This window comes from Procambarus clarkii, chromosome 21 (genome assembly GCF_040958095.1).
Source record: "Procambarus clarkii isolate CNS0578487 chromosome 21, FALCON_Pclarkii_2.0, whole genome shotgun sequence".
Taxonomy (NCBI): Eukaryota; Metazoa; Arthropoda; class Malacostraca; order Decapoda; family Cambaridae; genus Procambarus; species Procambarus clarkii.
Window position 1 is genome coordinate 9231876 of NC_091170.1, and position 19588 is coordinate 9251463.

Genomic DNA, 19588 nt, shown 5'->3' on the forward strand with positions numbered 1-19588 from the left:
ATGTTTCTTAAGGTCGCGTGTTGCACTCTTCCTCTCCACGTCCTTCCCGCCTTCCTCCGTCTCACAACCGTTTCCGGGCCTTAGACCCAGACACGCCCACCGCCGCGACCTCTGTTCCTTTGCGTTCTGTCCTGAAGGGTCCCCCTCATGGCTCTGTCTGGGGTTCCCCTTCTTTCTACCCGGTCTGTCATGTCTCCTGTGTCTTCTTCCTCGTCTCCCTCTGATCCTCCTTCCCGTCCTTCTCCTCAGTCTATTGGCTCTCCACGCCGCCTGTCCATCACTCACCCAACGGACATCCTGTCTGCTCTTGTTCTGCTTCTCCTGTTGAGACGTTAGAATCTGTTGCCCAGTACGTTAGTGCTGGGACACCTGTCTCTTTGAGTCAGAAGCATAAGCCTGGCTCCTCTCCGTCCTCCTACCCGGCTGGTATGAAGGCTTCGCTTTCTTCTTCGCCGCCTACTTCTGACTCTCTCGCTCTATCCACTTCCGTTTCGGAGGTTGCGCCACCTGTTTCTGCTATGGAGGTTTCTTTGGCCCCCACTTCCCTCTCAGTTGCTGCCCTTGCTGAGGTGCGCTCCCCTCTTTCTGCTCCTCCTCCTTATGCTGCTGTCCCTGACTGCTCCTCTCGGTTGTCTCCTCCTCCTCCTCCTCCTCCTCTGGACCCCGCCTGTCAACCTCTGGTCTGTTCTCCCGCTTCCTTCCCTCCGTTTTTGCTCAGTTTACCCATGCCCCGTAACCCAGACTTTGCTGACCTTGATCTTTAACGTGCTATGTTCCTCTTTCACCTTTGTTTCTTCCTTGTTCTCATTTGCTGTCCTTTCTCTTCCTGTCGATATCTATTCTTCAATGGAACATTCGTAATTATTACGCCAATTTCCTTGAACTCCAACTTCTGCTCTCACGATTTTCGCCCCTTTGTGTCTGTCTCCAGGAGCCGATGCTTGGCGATAGTCCTGGTCGCTTTCATGGCTATTCCTTTCTCTCCCCCCCCCCAGCTGTTGCTGGAGTTTCTAACTCTTATGCTCTCTTGATTCGCTCTGATGTTCCCTTTGTCCCCCTACTTTTTCTTTCGCCGCTCCATTGTTCTGCTGCTCGTATCTGCGGGAGGAAATGATACACGGTTTGTTCCATTTATTTTCCCCTAAGTGACCCGCTTTCTCTTCCTGATCTTAAACACCTACTGGACTCCTTGCCGGGGCCTGTGCTCCTGCTGGGTGATTTCAATTGTCGACATACCCTTTAGGGTGATGTTCTGATAAACACCCGAGGTCGCCTTCTTGAGCCGGGAGCTTCTTTACAGAGGAGTTTTATGCTATTCTCTATGCTCTTCATCTCCTGCTTTCTCGTTGTCAGTCTTCCTTTGTAGTTGTTGTTGCCTCTTGTAGTGCCCTCATGGCTCTCGGGTCCTTTAATCCGGTTCATCCAGTAGTTGTCGAGATCCACTTTGGCTGTTTCTTGTTCACAGTAAATTTAAGTCGGTTGGGTTTTGTTGGGTTCCCAGCCATATTGTTGTGTCTTTAAATGAGCGTGCGGATGCTGCCGCCAAGGAAGCTGTCCGCTCTTGTCCCATCTCTCGTAAAGGTATTCCATATTCCGACTTTTACCCGGTTATCCATTCCTCCGTTCTTACCCATTGGCAGGCTTCTTGGTCGTCTGTTACTGGTAACAAACTACGTACTCTTAAGTGTTGTGTTTCCTCGTGGCCGTCCTCCTACCACCGTAACCGGCGATGGGAAACAGCTCTGGCGAGGTTGCATATTGGCCATACTCGCTTAACCCATGGTCACTTGATGGAGCGCCGCCCTGCTCCTTATTGTCCAAGTTGCATTGTCCCTCTTACGGTCGTGCATGTCCTTCTTGAATGTCCTGACTTCCAGGACGAGTGTGTGTCTTGCTTTCCGACCGCCCCTCGTGGTCACCTGTCCCTCAATAGAATTCTTGGTGAATCGGATACTTTTGATATCGTTCGCCTTATGCATTTCTGTTCTCATATTGGCATCCTTGGTGATATTTAGCGCCCTCTGATTATTCTGCACATTTGATGGTGCTACATAGCCTTCCTGGTTTGGTGCCTTCTTTTTGATCATTACTTACTTTTAAATATGTTAGTTCATTGTCCCTAAGATATTATATATCCTACCCTACACAACCTACCTAACCTGGCCTAGCATATCCAAAGCTAGATTTGAATAAAGTTGGCGAAATTTGTACTATCCCATCTAAATGCAACCTAATTTCAGACAATTTCCACAAATATACCCAAAAATGTTTTGTAACATATCACAGCCAAAGCCCATTTTAGCCAAGTTTTCACCTGTTCCAACCTGCCCTAGACAACCTAACCTAACCTAAACAGACCTAACATACCCAAAGCTAGATTTGATTAAAGTTGGTTTAATTTAAGCCATCCCACCTAATTTAAGCCAATTTCCACCAAATATACCAAAATGTTTTGTATCATAGCACTGCCAAAATCCATTTTAGCTGAGTTTTCACCTATTCCAACCTACCCTACCTAACCTATACAAAAGCTAGATTTGATTAAAAGTTGGTGAAATTTAAGCTGTCCAACCTAGATTCAACCTAATTTATGCCAATTTCCACCAAATATACCCAAATGTTTTGTAACATAGCACAGCCAATGTCCATTTTAGCCACGTTTTTGCTTATTCCAACCTATCATAGACAACCTCACCTTACTTAACCTAACCTAACATATCCAAAGCTAGACTTGATTAAAGTTGGCGAAAAATGTAAGCTCTCCCATCTAAATTTCAACCTAATTTAAGACAATTTCCACCAAATATACCCAAAATGTTTTGTATCATGGCACAGCCAAAGCCCATTTTTACCCCTCTTTTACCTATTCCATTTGAACTTCCAATATCCATCATCCAGTCTTGGCACATCCCCCATTCCCAGACCATTTTCATAGAGTTAGCGCTGTGTCTATCTACCTATTTCCAATTTTCCAGATTAGTTTACCATCAATAAACCTACAAAACCAGACCTAACCTAACCTATCCTAACAGAGCATTAGGTAAATTCATCCAAATTATCCCAATTTGTGTCAATTCCCAAAAAAATTTACTAATTGTATCAAACCAAAAAAAAAACAAAAAACAAATTCTACTAAATGTACCTATGCACATCACATCCAGAGCAGGAATTGACTGTTAAGAGCTGTTAATGTCTATTCCCAACTCCCATTCCACCGTAGATTACAGCTAATTTTGCTAATATATTATTATGTGAAGTATGATATTAATAGGTATTTTTCTCAAATTACCACAAATACACCACCTCGCACATAACCTCTGATACGACATATACTACAGAAAAGTGATGTTTTTGGATATGAACCTAACTGCCCCATGCCTAACCTGCAGAGGTCTTGGAGCTTTGTTGAATATTGTATCTATATTCTTGGAAAAGTTAAGTTTTTGGACATGAATCTAACTACACTGTGCCTAACCTGCTTGGATCTTTGTTGAACATTGTAACCATATTCGTAGAAAAGTGATGTTTTGGATATGAACCTAACTGCCCCTCGCATATTAAACTTGGATTTATGTTCAATATTGCAGCTATATTGTTGGGTAAGTGTTTTGTTTTTACACATAAACCCAACCATCCTGGACCTAACCTCCCTTAATCTAAAATTCAAATTTATCGTATTTATCGGGGGGGGGGGGGAGGGGGAGAAGTGTTGTTTGTGCATGAACCCAACCATCCTGGACCTAACCTCTGATACACGGATCTTGGTTTAATATTGCATAATATTCTTAGCCATTTTTTTTAACATCAAAAACAACCATCCCCAACCTAACCTCTATTACCTGGGGGGTTAATGGAAAATATGGGAATTTTATCTGCAACAGTTGAACTTAACCATCCTTAACCTAACGTTAATCAGAAAGGGTTATGAATCACTAAAACTATACAATTATTATTTCCCAATTTTCCTTATCCTAAACCATAACTAGGGGGGTTAGACCCCCCCCCCTGTACCTCGAAATTATACTATATATTTAAGGTAAGATTATATTTTCACATTTTAACGTATGATATCCCTAATTCACCCCTATAATTTTTAATTACCCTATACTGTAATTTCGAGGTATAGTGGGTCTAAACCCCCTAGTCATGGTATTACACAATTTAATTCTGTATTTTGCATAAGTCGTATGATGATTGCAATTATGTATTAATTATATTCCTACAAATTGTGTATTGTTTGTGCAAGTTGTGTATTAATTGTACATGTTTTGTATGTGTGTATTTGTGGAATTGTGTAGTTGTGTATTTGATGTTATGCACTAGTTATGTTTCGTTTATATTTGGGCTAGTTGTGTATTGTTTATATTTTCGTGCAAGTTGTGTATTAATTGTGTATATGTTGTAATTGTATTTGTTTGAATTGTGTATTTGTGCTAGTTGTGTATTTACATATTTAGGATAGTTATATATTGTACGTATTTGTGCTGAATATGTATTTGTTTGTATTTGTGCAAGTTGTGTAATAATAATTATGAAAGATGTATAATAATTGTGCAAGTTGTGTATTAATTTGCGCATGTAGTGTAATTGTATATGGACGAGTGTGTAAATTACACCTGTTGTGTATTGATTATCATTGTGTAAGTTATGTATAAATATAGCAAGTTTGCTTGTATTAATTGTGCAAAGATGTATAATAATTACACAATTTGTGTAATAACTGTCTATGTTTTATAATCGTTTTGTGCGAATTGTGTATTACGCAAGTTGTGTTTTTTATTTGCTGAAGTGTAACTGTTGCAACTGTATTTTTCGTGAGCAAATTCTGTATTTGTGTAAGTTCTGTATATGTAATCTGAAAAAATAGATCTTTATGTGTAAGTGTATTTTGGTTTATGAGACAATGTGTGGGTATTTTGTGAAATTGTGTAATTTTAGTGAAAGAGCATTTCGATTGTCTAAATGTGTAAGCAATTTGCTATATTTGTGCAAATACAATACTTTGGGTAAATGTCATACTTTTGGTGTACATTCAATATTTGTGTAAATGGTATATTTTTGAGTGCAACTGACATATTTTGTATGTAAATGACATATTTTGTGTGAAGGGCATATTTTGTGTGTAAATAATATATTTTGTGCGTAAATGGCATATTTGGTGTGTAAATGCTGTATTTTCTATGGCATAAATTACATCTGATTAATGGGGAAATGTTGCCAAAAACTAGCCTATTCTCTATGAATGTATGGGTTGTGAAGTGTGTGTAGGTATGTATGCTTGTATTTGTGACTGTTGGTTTAGAAACAAGTTAGCTGATTTGCGTAGCAAGACTAGGACTTTTGAGGTGTAGAAATGATAACCTATGAATATAGTGGCTAGCATCCAGCTGAGATGTTAGATGGTTGAATTGCGGTGCGACATTTGGATGGCTATTTGACGGATGTGAGGGACACTTGACTAGCCTATGAACACAGCTACTAATCCACTGAGCTGCCAGATGTACGGTAACTACTTGCGGATTATAGTGCGATATCTAGCTACAGCGTTTCATAATTGCTGTTGCGTATAAAGCTAGAATGTGCGCTATTTATTATAAACTAATATTGGAAGTGGGGGGGGGGGGTTGCCCTGATTGTTATAAGCATAGGTTCGACATGTGTATGAATGAGATTGGGTGGATATATATATAGGAGCTGCCTCATATGGGCCAATAGGCCTTCTGCATTTACCTTCATTCTTATGTTTTGCTTATCTTCTATGCTGCCAGATGTACGATTCTGCTCATATTGTGGAACGACATTTAGACATCTAGTTTAGTTTTTGAACTTATCAGTGCATAACTGAATGATTGCAGTTGTGGATGACTAAAATGTATATTCTTAAACCTGTAATAAGGTTAGGTTAGGTGGGGATGGCTAGTATAGCCATATTAATAATAACATCAAATACAGTACATATGCAAGTAGGACGCCAACGCCGCATTGCCCATCTGGTGACGTCACACACAGTTGAACAGTCGAGTTGGTGTTGGCCTTAACACATATTTGTTAATGGGAGCTAATACTCTATCCCTATAAGAACATAAGAACATAAGAACAAAGGTAACTGCACAAGGCCTGTTGGCCCATACGAGGCAGCTCCTATTCTATAACCACCCAATCCCACTCATATACTTGTCCAACCCGCGCTTGAAACAATCGAGGGACCCCACCTCCACAATGTTACGCGGCAATTGGTTCCACAAATCAACAACCCTGTTACTGAACCAGTATTTACCCAAGTCTTTCCTAAATCTAAACTTATCCAATTTATACCCATTGTTTCGTGTTCTGTCTTGTGTTGATATTTTTAATACCCTATTAATATCCCCCCTGTTATGTCCATTCATCCACTTGTAAACCTCTATCATGTCACCCCTAACTCTTCGCCTTTCCAATGAATGCAACTTAAGCTTTGTTAATCTTTCTTCATATGAAAGATTTCTAATTTGGGGAATTAACTTAGTCATCCTACGCTGGACACGTTCAAGTGAATTTATATCCATTCTATAATACGGCGACCAAAACTGAACTGCATAATCTAAATGGGGCCTAACTAGAGCAAGATATAGCTTAAGAACCACACCAGGTGTCTTGTTACTAACGCTGCGATTAATAAATCCCAGTGTCCTATTCGCCTTATTACGAACATTCATGCATCGATCCTTTTGTTTTAAATTCTTACTAATCATAACTCCCAGATCCCTTTCGCAATCTCAACACCATCTAGCTCGTATCTTGTAACTCTATCATCATTACCTAGCCTCAGAACTTTACATTTATCAGCATTAAACTGCATTTGCCAATCCTTTGACCATTTCAAAACCCTATCTAAATCAACTTGAAGTGATAGTGAGTCCTCCTCGGAATTAATTTCCCTACCGATTTTCGTATCATCGGCAAATTTGCAAATGTTGCTACTCAAACCTGAATCTAAATCATTTATATATATTATAAACAACAGAGGTCCCAGGACAGAGCCCTGAGGTACTCCACTAACAACATTATCCCACTCTGACTTAACACCATTTATACTAACTCTCTGTTTCCTTTGGAATAGCCATGCCTTAATCCAAGTTAATATAGCACCCCCAATACCATGAGCTTCTATTTTTTTTATTAGTCTTTCATGTGGCACTGTATCAAAAGCTTTGCTAAAGTCAAGGTACACAACATCACAATCCTTACCACTATCAACTGCCTCAACTTTGCTGGAATAAAAAGTTAGCAAATTTTATAGGCAGCTTTTTACGACGTCGCTAAAACGACAACAATTGGTCCCTAGAATGTATTTGTTTGTTATATAATAGGTTAGGTTACGATGGTTTGTTATGGCTTATGAATTGAATAACAGAAAATATGAGCAATGAGCGTAAAAATAATGAGCAAAGGTACCCTAATATTTCCTGTGATGTCACAGAATACAGTTGAGGTATTGAGAGCGATTAAGAGATTGCACTAATGTGTGAACCTCCTAGGAATTGCATGTACTAAAAGCTTTGCACTCATTGGTGGATCGCACCGCATTAGGAATGAAGACCTTAGAATGAAGATAACTGCAGAAGGCCATATTTAAAAAAATGCGAAGCTGCTTTTTCTCAATACAGTTCATATTTATGCACACTGAATGAGTGTATATAAATATTTTGATTTGGATTACTACTGAACTCTTTATTGAAGTCACCATGCCTGGGAGGGTCTGTTTTCATGCAAATGGCTAATAGCGGGTTTTCATCTTTATTTGCCATATGCTCAATAAACGATCATTGAAGAAAGATTGACATAGTTTTAATTACAATCTCTAGAAATGCGAAGAAATAGGGGGTGACATGATAGAGGCGTGAGTGAATGGACATGACAAAGGGGGGATATTAATAACCTATTATAAGTACCAACACGAACCAGTGGGGTATTAATTGGATATGTTTTAGATTTAGCAAAAGACTGGGGTAAATACTGGTTCGGCAACAGGGCTGAATGGTGAGATACATGTTAGTTCATGCTTTGTGTTGCTCTCCCTTGTTTCATACGAATGGGTGATGACAGATTTCATCTATTCTTATGCTCGATAAACGATCCTTGTCTGGACACTTTTAATATAAGTAAGGTGAGCAAATAGATCCTTCTGAATACTGATAGAGTGGCGTGATTGAATGTATAAATGGAGAGGAAAGGGGGTTAACAATTAGATAAGGAATAGACCTGCTGAAGTTCATCTGATAGAGGTAGAAGATGTTTTGGTCGACATAGAATGGAAATAAATGGGAGATCCAGCATAAGGCTTTCTACAATTTCATTTTCTCATGTTCAATATGCGATCTTATCTATAAAATGAACTTTGAAAATGGGAAACATTAAGAACATGGGTTTAAATATGCTATTACAGTAAACCGACTTATTCAGGGAGGACTGGGTGATGTCATTGACCATTAGCGATGTCTGAGCATGGGTCAGCGGGGTAACCAAAAATACACGAGACGTAGAAGGACCGCCGAAAAAAGCAAAACGGTCCTTCTACGTCTCGTTTCCCACTACTAGTAACAACAGTAGCAACAGTAACAACAGCAGCACCACAATAATTGCAGCAATAGTAACAACAGCGGCAACAATAACAACAGCGGCAACAGTAACAACAGCAGCAACAGTAACACAGCAGCAACAGTAACACAGCAGCAACAGTAACAACAGCAGCAACAGTAACACAGCAGCAACAGTAACAACAGCAGCAACAGTAACACAGCAGCAACAGTAACAACAGCAGCAACAGTAACACAGCAGCAACAGTAACAACAGCAGCAACAGTAACAACAGCAGCAACAATAACAACAGCAGCAACAGTAACACAGCAGCAACAGTAACAAGAGCAGCAACAGTAACAACAGCAGCAACAGTAACAACAGCAGCAACAGTAACACAGCAGCAACAATAACAACAGCAGCAACAATAACAACAGCAGCAACAGTAACAACAGCAGCAACAATAACAACAGCGGCAACAGTAACACAGCAGCAACAGTAACAACAGCAGCAACAGTAACAACAGCAGCAACAGTAACAACAGCAGCAACAGTAACAACAGCAGCAACAGTAACAACAGCAGCAACAGTAACAACAGCAGCAACTGTAACAGCAGCAACAGTAACAACAGCAGCAACAGTAACAACAGCAGCACCACAATAATTGCAGCAATAGTAACAACAGCGGCAACAATAACAACAGCGGCAACAGTAACAACAGCAGCAACAGTAACACAGCAGCAACAGTAACAACAGCAGCAACAGTAACAACAGCAGCAACAGTAACACAGCAGCAACAGTAACAACAGCAGCAACAGTAACACAGCAGCAACAGTAACAACAGCAGCAACAGTAACACAGCAGCAACAGTAACAACAGCAGCAACAGTAACACAGCAGCAACAGTAACAACAGCAGCAACAGTAACAACAGCAGCAACAGTAACAACAGCAGCAACAGTAACAACAGCAGCAACAGTAACACAGCAGCAACAGTAACACAGCAGCAACAGTAACAACAGCAGCAACAGTAACAACAGCAGCAACAATAACAACAGCAGCAACAGTAACACAGCAGCAACAGTAACAAGAGCAGCAACAGTAACAACAGCAGCAACAGTAACAACAGCAGCAACAGTAACACAGCAGCAACAATAACAACAGCAGCAACAATAACAACAGCAGCAACAGTAACAACAGCAGCAACAATAACAACAGCGGCAACAGTAACACAGCAGCAACAGTAACAACAGCAGCAACAGTAACAACAGCAGCAACAGTAACAACAGCAGCAACAGTAACAACAGCAGCAACAGTAACAACAGCAGCAACAGTAACAACAGCAGCAACAGTAACAACAGCAGCAACAGTAACAACAGCAGCAACTGTAACAGCAGCAACAGTAACAACAGCAGCAACAGTAACAACAGCAGCAACTGTAACAACAGCAGCAACTGTAACAGCAGCAACAATAACTCAGCAGCAACAGTAACATAGCAACAACAGTAACAACAGCAGCAACAGTAACAACAGCTGCAACAGTAACAACAGCAGAAAAAGTAAGAACAGCAGCAACAGTAACAACAGAGGGAAGGAGCCAGACTCACCCGGTACTCTCGCTGGCGACGCTGAAGGTGGACCAGAGCGCCCAGCGGTGATCATCCTGCTTGTTGGTGGCGGCCAGACGCACTGTCTGGGGCGAGGACTGCGTCAGCTGGTGCACCGCCTCCGTCCCTGTCACAGATGGTAATATAGCCCTCCGTCCCTGTCACAGATGGTAATATAGTCCTCCGTCCCTGTCACAGATGGTAATATAGACCTCCGTCCCTGTCACAGATGGTAATATAGTCCACCGTCCCTGTCACAGATGGTAATATAGCCCTCCGTCCCTGTCACAGATGGTAATATAGACCTCCGTCCCTGTCACAGATGGTAATATAGTCCACCGTCCCTGTCACAGATGGTAATATAGTCCTCTGTCCCTGTCACAGATGGTAATATAGTCCTCTGTCCCTGTCACAGATGGTAATATAGTCCTCTGTCCCTGTCACAGATGGTAATATAGTCCTCTGTCCCTGTCACAGATGGTAATATAGCCCTCCGTCCCTGTCACAGATGGTAATATAGTCCACCGTCCCTGTCACAGATGGTAATATAGTCCACCGTCCCTGTCACAGATAGTAATATAGACCTCTGTCACTGTCACAGATAGTAATATAGACCTCTGTCACTGTCACAGATAGTAATATAGACCTCTGTCACTGTCACAGATAGTAATATAGACCTCTGTCACTGTCACAGATAGTAATATAGACCTCTGTCACTGTCACAGATAGTAATATAGACCTCTGTCACTGTCACAGATAGTAATATAGACCTCTGTCACTGTCACAGATAGTAATATAGACCTCTGTCTCTGTCACTGTCACAGATAGTAATATAGACCTTCGTCCCTTCGCAATCATAGACTTGACTTGATCAAATTTAAGATATGTATTCACTGGGAAGAAATTTATGTGGGAAAAGTCTAGCTCTAAATATTAATAATAATCATGTAAATTGAATATAACGATAGCTTCTAAGAACCACCTCTTTTTATACAAAAAAGAGGAAAAATAAATTAATATTAAAAGTACTCAGGAATCAGTGTCATATGGATCTAGATTAAATAAATGAAATATTAAGAGAGCATTGAATGGACTGTAGTTATAATTAATTATTGAGCTTACCTAACACACAAATCTGGGCGTTACATACTAAAAGATAAATATATCCCTAATATTATTTTAATGCTAGTTTTAAGTTAAAGTAATTTTGAATATTAGTTAAGTAAATAGTTGTAAAATGAATGAACGTAAATTTATCTAATTACACCGTGAAATATTATATACATTCATATTGAATGAATAGTACATGTATAGATAATAAATCATAGAAATAAGGCAATTAATAATGTGACAAAATTATCTACGATAAAATAATAAGAGCTGCTTAGCTGTAAAGAAGATTTCACAACATGCTTTCACACTCATATGCTCGTAGACATAAACCCATTGCCGAGGCTACTGTTCGGAACACGTGACAATGAAAGCCGCATGGAGCGGAAGACTATCTCTCCACTTGTTCTCACGATCCACGCTGGAATTACAGTTAGAATGTAAAATACGCCTAAATTAAATTGATATGCCACTATTCATGATGGCAAGTAGGATTACAGGCGAAATTTAAACTAATTTTGTAGTTGGTGTTATCACGCTTCGTCACGACGAGCAACCTACAACTGAATGTTAAAAAGTGCACTTAACTACAAAATCAGTAGGAAGTTGAAACATTACACTCGCCGGTACTTGCGTTGACTGTAGACAGAGACTATCTCGAACTCTGATACCTGTTATAGCAAGGATGACGTAATTACGAGTCGTTGCAGTGGGTGCTCTCAACACAATGCATCTTTCTCTCAGCAAGATGGCTGCCGTCGCCCGCTATTCAATGTGGACGCGTCTCTCCTCTTCCCTCTCGCTCAGATACGCATGCTCAGAACGCTCCAAAGTATTCTCGAGCGTAAAGTATTTTATTTCCTTGTAATTAATTAGGGAAGTAAAGAATCAAGACAAATACTTATGTCATGAATAAATATATTAGATCATAATACCACTTCTCGCAGGGCAATAGGTTTAATTAAACCTGCACGAAATAAACGAGAAGGGTCGACGTAAAATTATTTTACGTCACAGTGATATTTACTGGGATAATCAATCTGATTAAATGATCGAGTTCAGTACGCCATAGTACGTGAAATAATCAGATTCTTTCATAAAATATTATACTTAGAAAGAAAAAGCAAATAACTGGACTCGGTAAAATCCAACAAAATGTGGAATATTTCATGTTTCAACCTGAGGCTTACTCACGGTGTCATGATGACTAGGAAGGATCTGGCAGAATATTGCCTCACAATAGAAAACATTAATTGTATTAATTCTACGAATTAGTAATGTTAGTAACTAAATGAGGAGAAAATGTTGGTTATTTCCAACATAACTCCGGGGGAAGAGGGAGGAATTTCAGGTCGCAGTTCACTGTTGAGTACTGACGTACCTATCCCTGCCCTGAAATTATATTATAAAGTTAATAGGTTAGTATGTTAGTACGCACATAACGGATGTCCCGAATCTGTTATTGCAGATAAGACTCTAAGTCTTTATGGGGAACATATATTAAATGTAACATCATTAAAGTGTTACATCATCTAAAAACAAGAACTTTCTAAATCTTCAGTAGATCTATGACTTGTGTCGTTATGACGTGTAAGGGTTAAATTACTCAGTCACAGAATGATTCTGTTAACTCAGAAATATTCAAGAATAGATGGTATTAATGTATAGGCTGTGTTAGGCTGTGTTCCACAAGGCTACACATGAAAATAAATTATAAATCTTAAGTTTATTATGTCATTCAAGATCAAGACGACTTCGAATCCACAGTACGGTCATTGTCTATGGTCATAGTGACTTGTAACTGTTTAGTTACTGGGCATGAACCCATCACCGTATGATCACGATCGACTTAAATTCGAATGATAAGTAGACTGCATTTAGTCAGAATTAAAGTATTGTTGAAGCTTCAATTTACATTGCCGAGCAGCGACTCTAGATGGTCGTGTGCTCTGTTGAACAGTACCACTGTCTTCTGCTCTGTTGAACAGTACCACTGTCTTCTGAAACTTATGGTAAAGCTGACTCGGTTGAACATTCATATTCAGCTAATTCTAGAGTTACCAACTTTTCCAATGTTTTCAAGGTAGTAGTGCCTCGACACAGAACATTTACTATTTGCAGGGCTCCTTGGCGATCTGGGTGAACAACGACAATCAAGCCTATAGGCCAATCTGACCTGGGTCCATCACTGTCGACTAGGACTAGATCTCCTGATTTCAGTTGAACTTTATTATTAGGGCTCGTAGCTCAATAATGGTATTCTCTCAGAGCGGTGAGATATTCACAAGTCTATACTTCATTCCATTTCTCTATTACCCTTTAATTTCGTTTATAACTTTCCACAAAGTCAACATGTGAAGGGTCAGCTGGATCCTCGTCTGCTACTGTGATACTCATCCATCACTGTCACAGATGGTAATATACTCCTCCATCACTGCCACGGATGGTAATATACTCCTCCACCACTGTCACAGATGGTAATATACTCCTCAGTCAATGTCACAGATGGTAATATACATCTCCAACACTGTCACAGAGGGTAATATACTCCTGAATCACTGTCACAGATGGAATTATACTCCACCATCACTGTCACAGATGGTAATATACTCCTCCGTCACTGTCGCAGATGGTAATATATTCCTCCGTGACTGTCACAGATGGTGATATACTTCTTCATCACTGTCACAGATGGTAATATACTCCTCCATCACTGTCACAGATGGTAATACTCCTCCATCTCTGTCACAGATGGAAATATTCTCTCCCATCACTGTTACAGATGGTAATATACTTCTCCATCAATGTCACAGATGGTAATATAGACCTGCGTCCTGGTCACAAGTGGTAATATTCTCCTCCATCCATGTTACAGATAATAATACAGCCCTCCGTCCTTGTCACAGATGGTAATATAACCCTCCATCCCTGTAACAGATGGTTATATACTTCTCAATCAATGTCACACATGTTAATATACCCCTCCATCACTAACACAGATGGTAATATACTCCTCAATCTCTGTCATAGATGGTAATATACTCCACTATCAGTGTCACAGATGGTAATATACTCCTCCATCATTGTCACACATGTTAGTATACTTCACCATCACTGTCACAGATAGTAATATACTCCACCATCAGAGTCACAGATGGTAATATACTCCTCCATCACTGTTACAGATGGTAATATACTCCTCCATCACTGTTTCTGAAGGTAAAATAGTCCTCAATCACTTTCACAGATGGTGATATACCCTCTATCTCTGTCACAAACGGTAATATACTTTTCCATAACTGTCACAGATTGTAATATACTCCTTTATCACTGTCACAGATGGTAATATACTCATCCATCACTATCACAGATGGTAAAATAGCCTTCCGTCCCTATCACAGATGGTAATGTAGCCCTCCATCTCTGTCACAGATGATAATATACTCCTCCATCACTCTCACAGATGGTAATATTCTACTCCATCTCTGTCACAAATAGTAATATACTACTCCATCTCTGTCTCAGATGGTAATATACTCGACTATCACTGTCACAGGTGGTAATATTCTCCACCATCACTGTCGCAGATTGTAAAATACTCTTCCATCACTGTCACAGATGGTAATATACTCCACCATCACTATCACAGATGATAATATACTCCACCATCACTGTCACATATGGTAATATACTACTCCATCACTGTCACTGATGGTAATATACTCCACCATCAATGTCATATATGGTAATATACTCCAGCATCACTGTCACAGATGGTAATATACTCCACCATCACTGTCACAGATGGTAATATACATCTCCATCACTGTCACAGATGGTAATATATTCCTCCATCACTGTCACTGATGGTAATATACGCCTCCATCACTGTCACAGATGGTAATATACACCACTATCACTGAAACAGATGGTAATATACTTCTCCATCACTGTCGCAGATGGTAATATACTCCTCCATTACTGTCACAGATGGTAATATACATCTCCATCACTGTCACAGAGGGTAATATACTCCTGAATCACTGTCACAGATGGAATTATACTCCACCATCACTGTCACAGATGGTAAGATACTCCTCCGCCACTGTCGCAGATGGTAATATATTCCTCCGTGACTGTCACAGATGGTGATATACTTCTTCATCACTGTCACAGATGGTAATATACTCCTCCATCACTGTCACAGATGGTAATACTCCTCCATCTCTGTCACAGATGGTAATATTCTTTCCCATCACTGTTACAGATGGTAATATACTTCTCCATTACTGTCACATATGTTAATATACTCCACCATCAATATCACAGATGATTATATAGCCCTGCGTCCCGGTCACAAGTGGTAATATTCTCCTCCATCCATGTTACAGATAATAATACAGCCCTCCGTCCTTGTCACAGATGGTAATATAACCCTCCGTCCATGTAACAGATGGAAATATACTTCTCAACCACTGTCACAAATGGTAATATACCCAACCATCACTAACACAGATGGTAATATACTCCTCAATCTCTGTCACAGATAGTAATATTCTCCACCATCAGTGTCACAGATGGTAATATACTCCTCCATCACTGTCACAGATGGTAATATACTCCTCTATCTCTGTCACAGACGGTAATATACTTCTCCATAACTGTCACAGATAGTAATATACTCCTCTATCACTGTCACAGATGGTAATATATTCCTCCATCACTGTCACACATGGTAATATAGCTCTCCGTCCCTGTCACACATGGTAATATAGCCCTCCATCTCTGCCACAGATGATAATATACTCCTCCATCACTCTCACAGATGGCAATATTCTACTCCATCTCAGTCACAAATGGTAATATACTCCTCCATCACTGTCACAAATGGTAATATACTCCTCCATCAACTGTCACAGATGGTAATTTTCTCCACCATCACTGTCGCAGATGGTAATATACTCCTCCATCACTGTCACAGATGGTAATATACTACTCCTTCTCTGTCTCAGATGGTAATATACTCGACTATCATTGTCACAGGTGGTAATATACTCCTCCATCACTGTCACAGATGGTAATATACTCCTGAATGCATGTCACAAATGGTAATATACTCCTCCATCTCTGTCACAGATTGTAATATACTACTCCATCTCTGCCACAGATTGTAATATACTCGACAATCACTTTCACAGATGGAAATATACTCCTCCATCTCTGTCACAGATGGTTATATACTCCTCCATCACTGTCATAGATGGTAATATACTCCTCCATCTCAGTCACCGATGGTAATATAATCCTCCATCACTGTCACAGATGGTAATATACTTGACTATCACTGTCACAGATGGTAATACACTACACAGTCACTGTCACATTTGGTAATATACATCTCCATCACTGTCACAGATGGTATTTTGCGCCTGAATCACTGTCACAGATGGTTATATACTACTCCATCACTGTCACAGATGGTAATTTACTCCTGAATCACTGTCACAGATGGTAATATACTCCTCTATCACTGCCACGGATGGTAATATACTCCTCCATCACTGTCACAGATGGTAATATACATCTCCGTCACTGTCACAGATGGTAATATACTCCTCAATCCATGTCACAGATGGTAATATACTCCTCCGTGACTGTCGGAGATGGTAATATATTCCTCCGTCACTGTCATAGATGGTAAAATACTCCTCAATCCATGTCACAGATGGTGATATACCCTCTATCTCTGTCACAGACTTTAATATACTTCTCCATAACTGTCACAGATGGTAATATACTCCTCTATCACTGTCACAGATGGTAATATACTCATCCATCACTGTCACAGATGGTAATACATTCTTCAATCACTATCACATATGGTAATATAGCCTTCCGTCCCTATCACAGATGGTAATATAGCCCTCCGTCCCTGTCACAGATGGTAATATAGCCCTCTGTCCCTGTCACAGATGGCAATATTGCCCTCCGTCCCTGTCACAGATGATAATATACTCCTCCATCACTCTAACAGATGGTAATGTACTACTCAGTCATTGTCACAGATGGTAATATACATCTCCATCACTGTCACAGATGGTAATTTACTCCTGAATCACTGTCACAGATGGTAATATACTCCTCCATCACTGTCACAGATGGTAATTTACTCCAGAATCACTGTCACAGATGGTAATATACTCCTCCGTGACTGTCGCAGATGGAAATATATTCCTCCGTCACTGTCATAGATGGTAAAATACTCCTCAATCCACCTCACACATGGTAATATAGCTCTCTGTCCCAGTCACAGATGGTAATATAGCCCTCCGTCACTGTCACACATGGTAATATATCCATCAATCTCTGTCACAGATGATAATATACTCCTCCAATCATTCTCACAGATGGTAATATACTACTCATTCTCTACCACAAATGGTAATATACTCGACTATAATTGTAACAGATGGTAATATACTCCTCCATGACTATCAAAGATGGTAATATTCTCCACCATCACTGTCACAGATGGTAATATACTCCACCATCACTGTCACAGATGGTAATATACTACTCCATCTCTGTCACAGATGGTAATATACTCGATTATCACTGTCACAGGTGGTAATAAAATCCTCCGTCACTGTCACAGATGGTAATATGCTCCTGAATGAATGTCACAAATGGTAATATACTCCTCCATCTCTGTCACAGATGGTAATATACTCGACTATCACAATCACAGATTGTAATATACTACTCATTCACTGTCACAGATGGTAACATACTCTTCCATCACTGTCACAGATGGTAATATACATCTCTATCACTGTCACATATGGTAATATACTCCTGAATCACTGTCACAGATGGTTATATGCGCCTCCATCACTGTCACTGATTGTAATATACTCCTTCATCACTGTGACAGATGGTAATATACTCCTCCATCTCTGTCACAGATTGTATTATACTCCTCCGTGTGTGTCACAGATTGTAATATACTCGATTATCACTGTCTCAGATGGAAATAAACTCCTCCATCTCTGTCACAGAGATGGTAATATACTACTCCATCACTGTCACAGACGGTAATATTCTCCACCGTCACTGTCACAGATGGTAATATACTCCTCCATCACTGTCACAGATGGTGATATGCTACTCCATCTCTGCCACAGATGGTAATATACTTGACTATCACTGTCACAGATGGTAATATACTCGACTATCACTGTCACAGATGGTAATATACTCCTCCATCACTGTCACAGATGGTAATATACTCCTCCATCACTGTCACAGCTGGTAATATACTCCTTCATCACTGTGACAGATGGTAATATACTCCTCCATCACTGTCACAGATGGTAATATACTCCTCCATCACTTTCACCGATGGTAATATACTCCTCCGTCAGTGTTACAGATTTTAATATACTTCACTATCACTTTCCCAGATGGTAATATACATCTCTATCACTGTCACAGATGGTAATATACTCCTCAGTCACTGTCACAGATGGCAATATACTCCTTTATTACTGTAACAGATGGAAATATACATCTCCATCACTGTCACAGATGGTAATATACTTCTCCATCGCTGTCACAGATGTTAATATACTCCTCCATCACTATCAATGATGGTAATGTTCTCCTCCATCACTGTCACAGATGGTAATATACTCCTCCATCACTGTCACAGAAGGTAATATACTCCTAAATCACTTTCAAAGATGGTAATATACTCCTCCATCACTATCAATGATGGTAATGTTCTCCTCCATCACTGTCGCAAATGGTAATATCCTCCTCCTTCACTGTCACAGATAGTAATATATTCCTAAGTCTCTGTCCCAGATGTTAATATACTCCACCGTCACGATCACAGATGGTAATATACTCCTCATTAACTGTCGCAGATGGTTATATACTCCTGGATCACTATCACAGGTGGTAACATACATCTTCATCACTGTCACAGATGTAAATATACTCCACCATCACTGTCACAGATGGTAATATTCTTCTCCGTCACTGTCACAGATGGTAATATACTCCTCCATCACTGTTACAGATGGTAATATACTCCTCCATCGCTGTCACAGATGGTAATATATTCCTCCGTCACTGTCACAGATGTTAATATACTCCACCGTCACTGTCACAGATGGTAATATACTTCTCCATCACTGTCACAGATGGGAATATTCTCCTCCATCACTGTCACAGATGGTAACATACTCCTCCATCTCTGTCATAGATGGTAATATACTCCTCCATCACTGTCACAGAGGGTTAGATTCTCCTCCA

General features: G+C 40.0%; 1 protein-coding gene across 1 annotated transcript in view; it reads right to left on the minus strand.

Annotated features, from left to right (window-relative positions):
* Positions 1-19588, minus strand: part of LOC138366927 (ficolin-2-like) — an 87761-nt gene that overhangs the window by 43115 nt on the left and 25058 nt on the right. The window contains exon 3 of the mRNA XM_069328192.1: positions 10160-10286. Within this exon, the coding sequence (XP_069184293.1) occupies positions 10160-10286 (127 nt within the window). The remainder of the gene's footprint in view (positions 1-10159; positions 10287-19588) is intronic.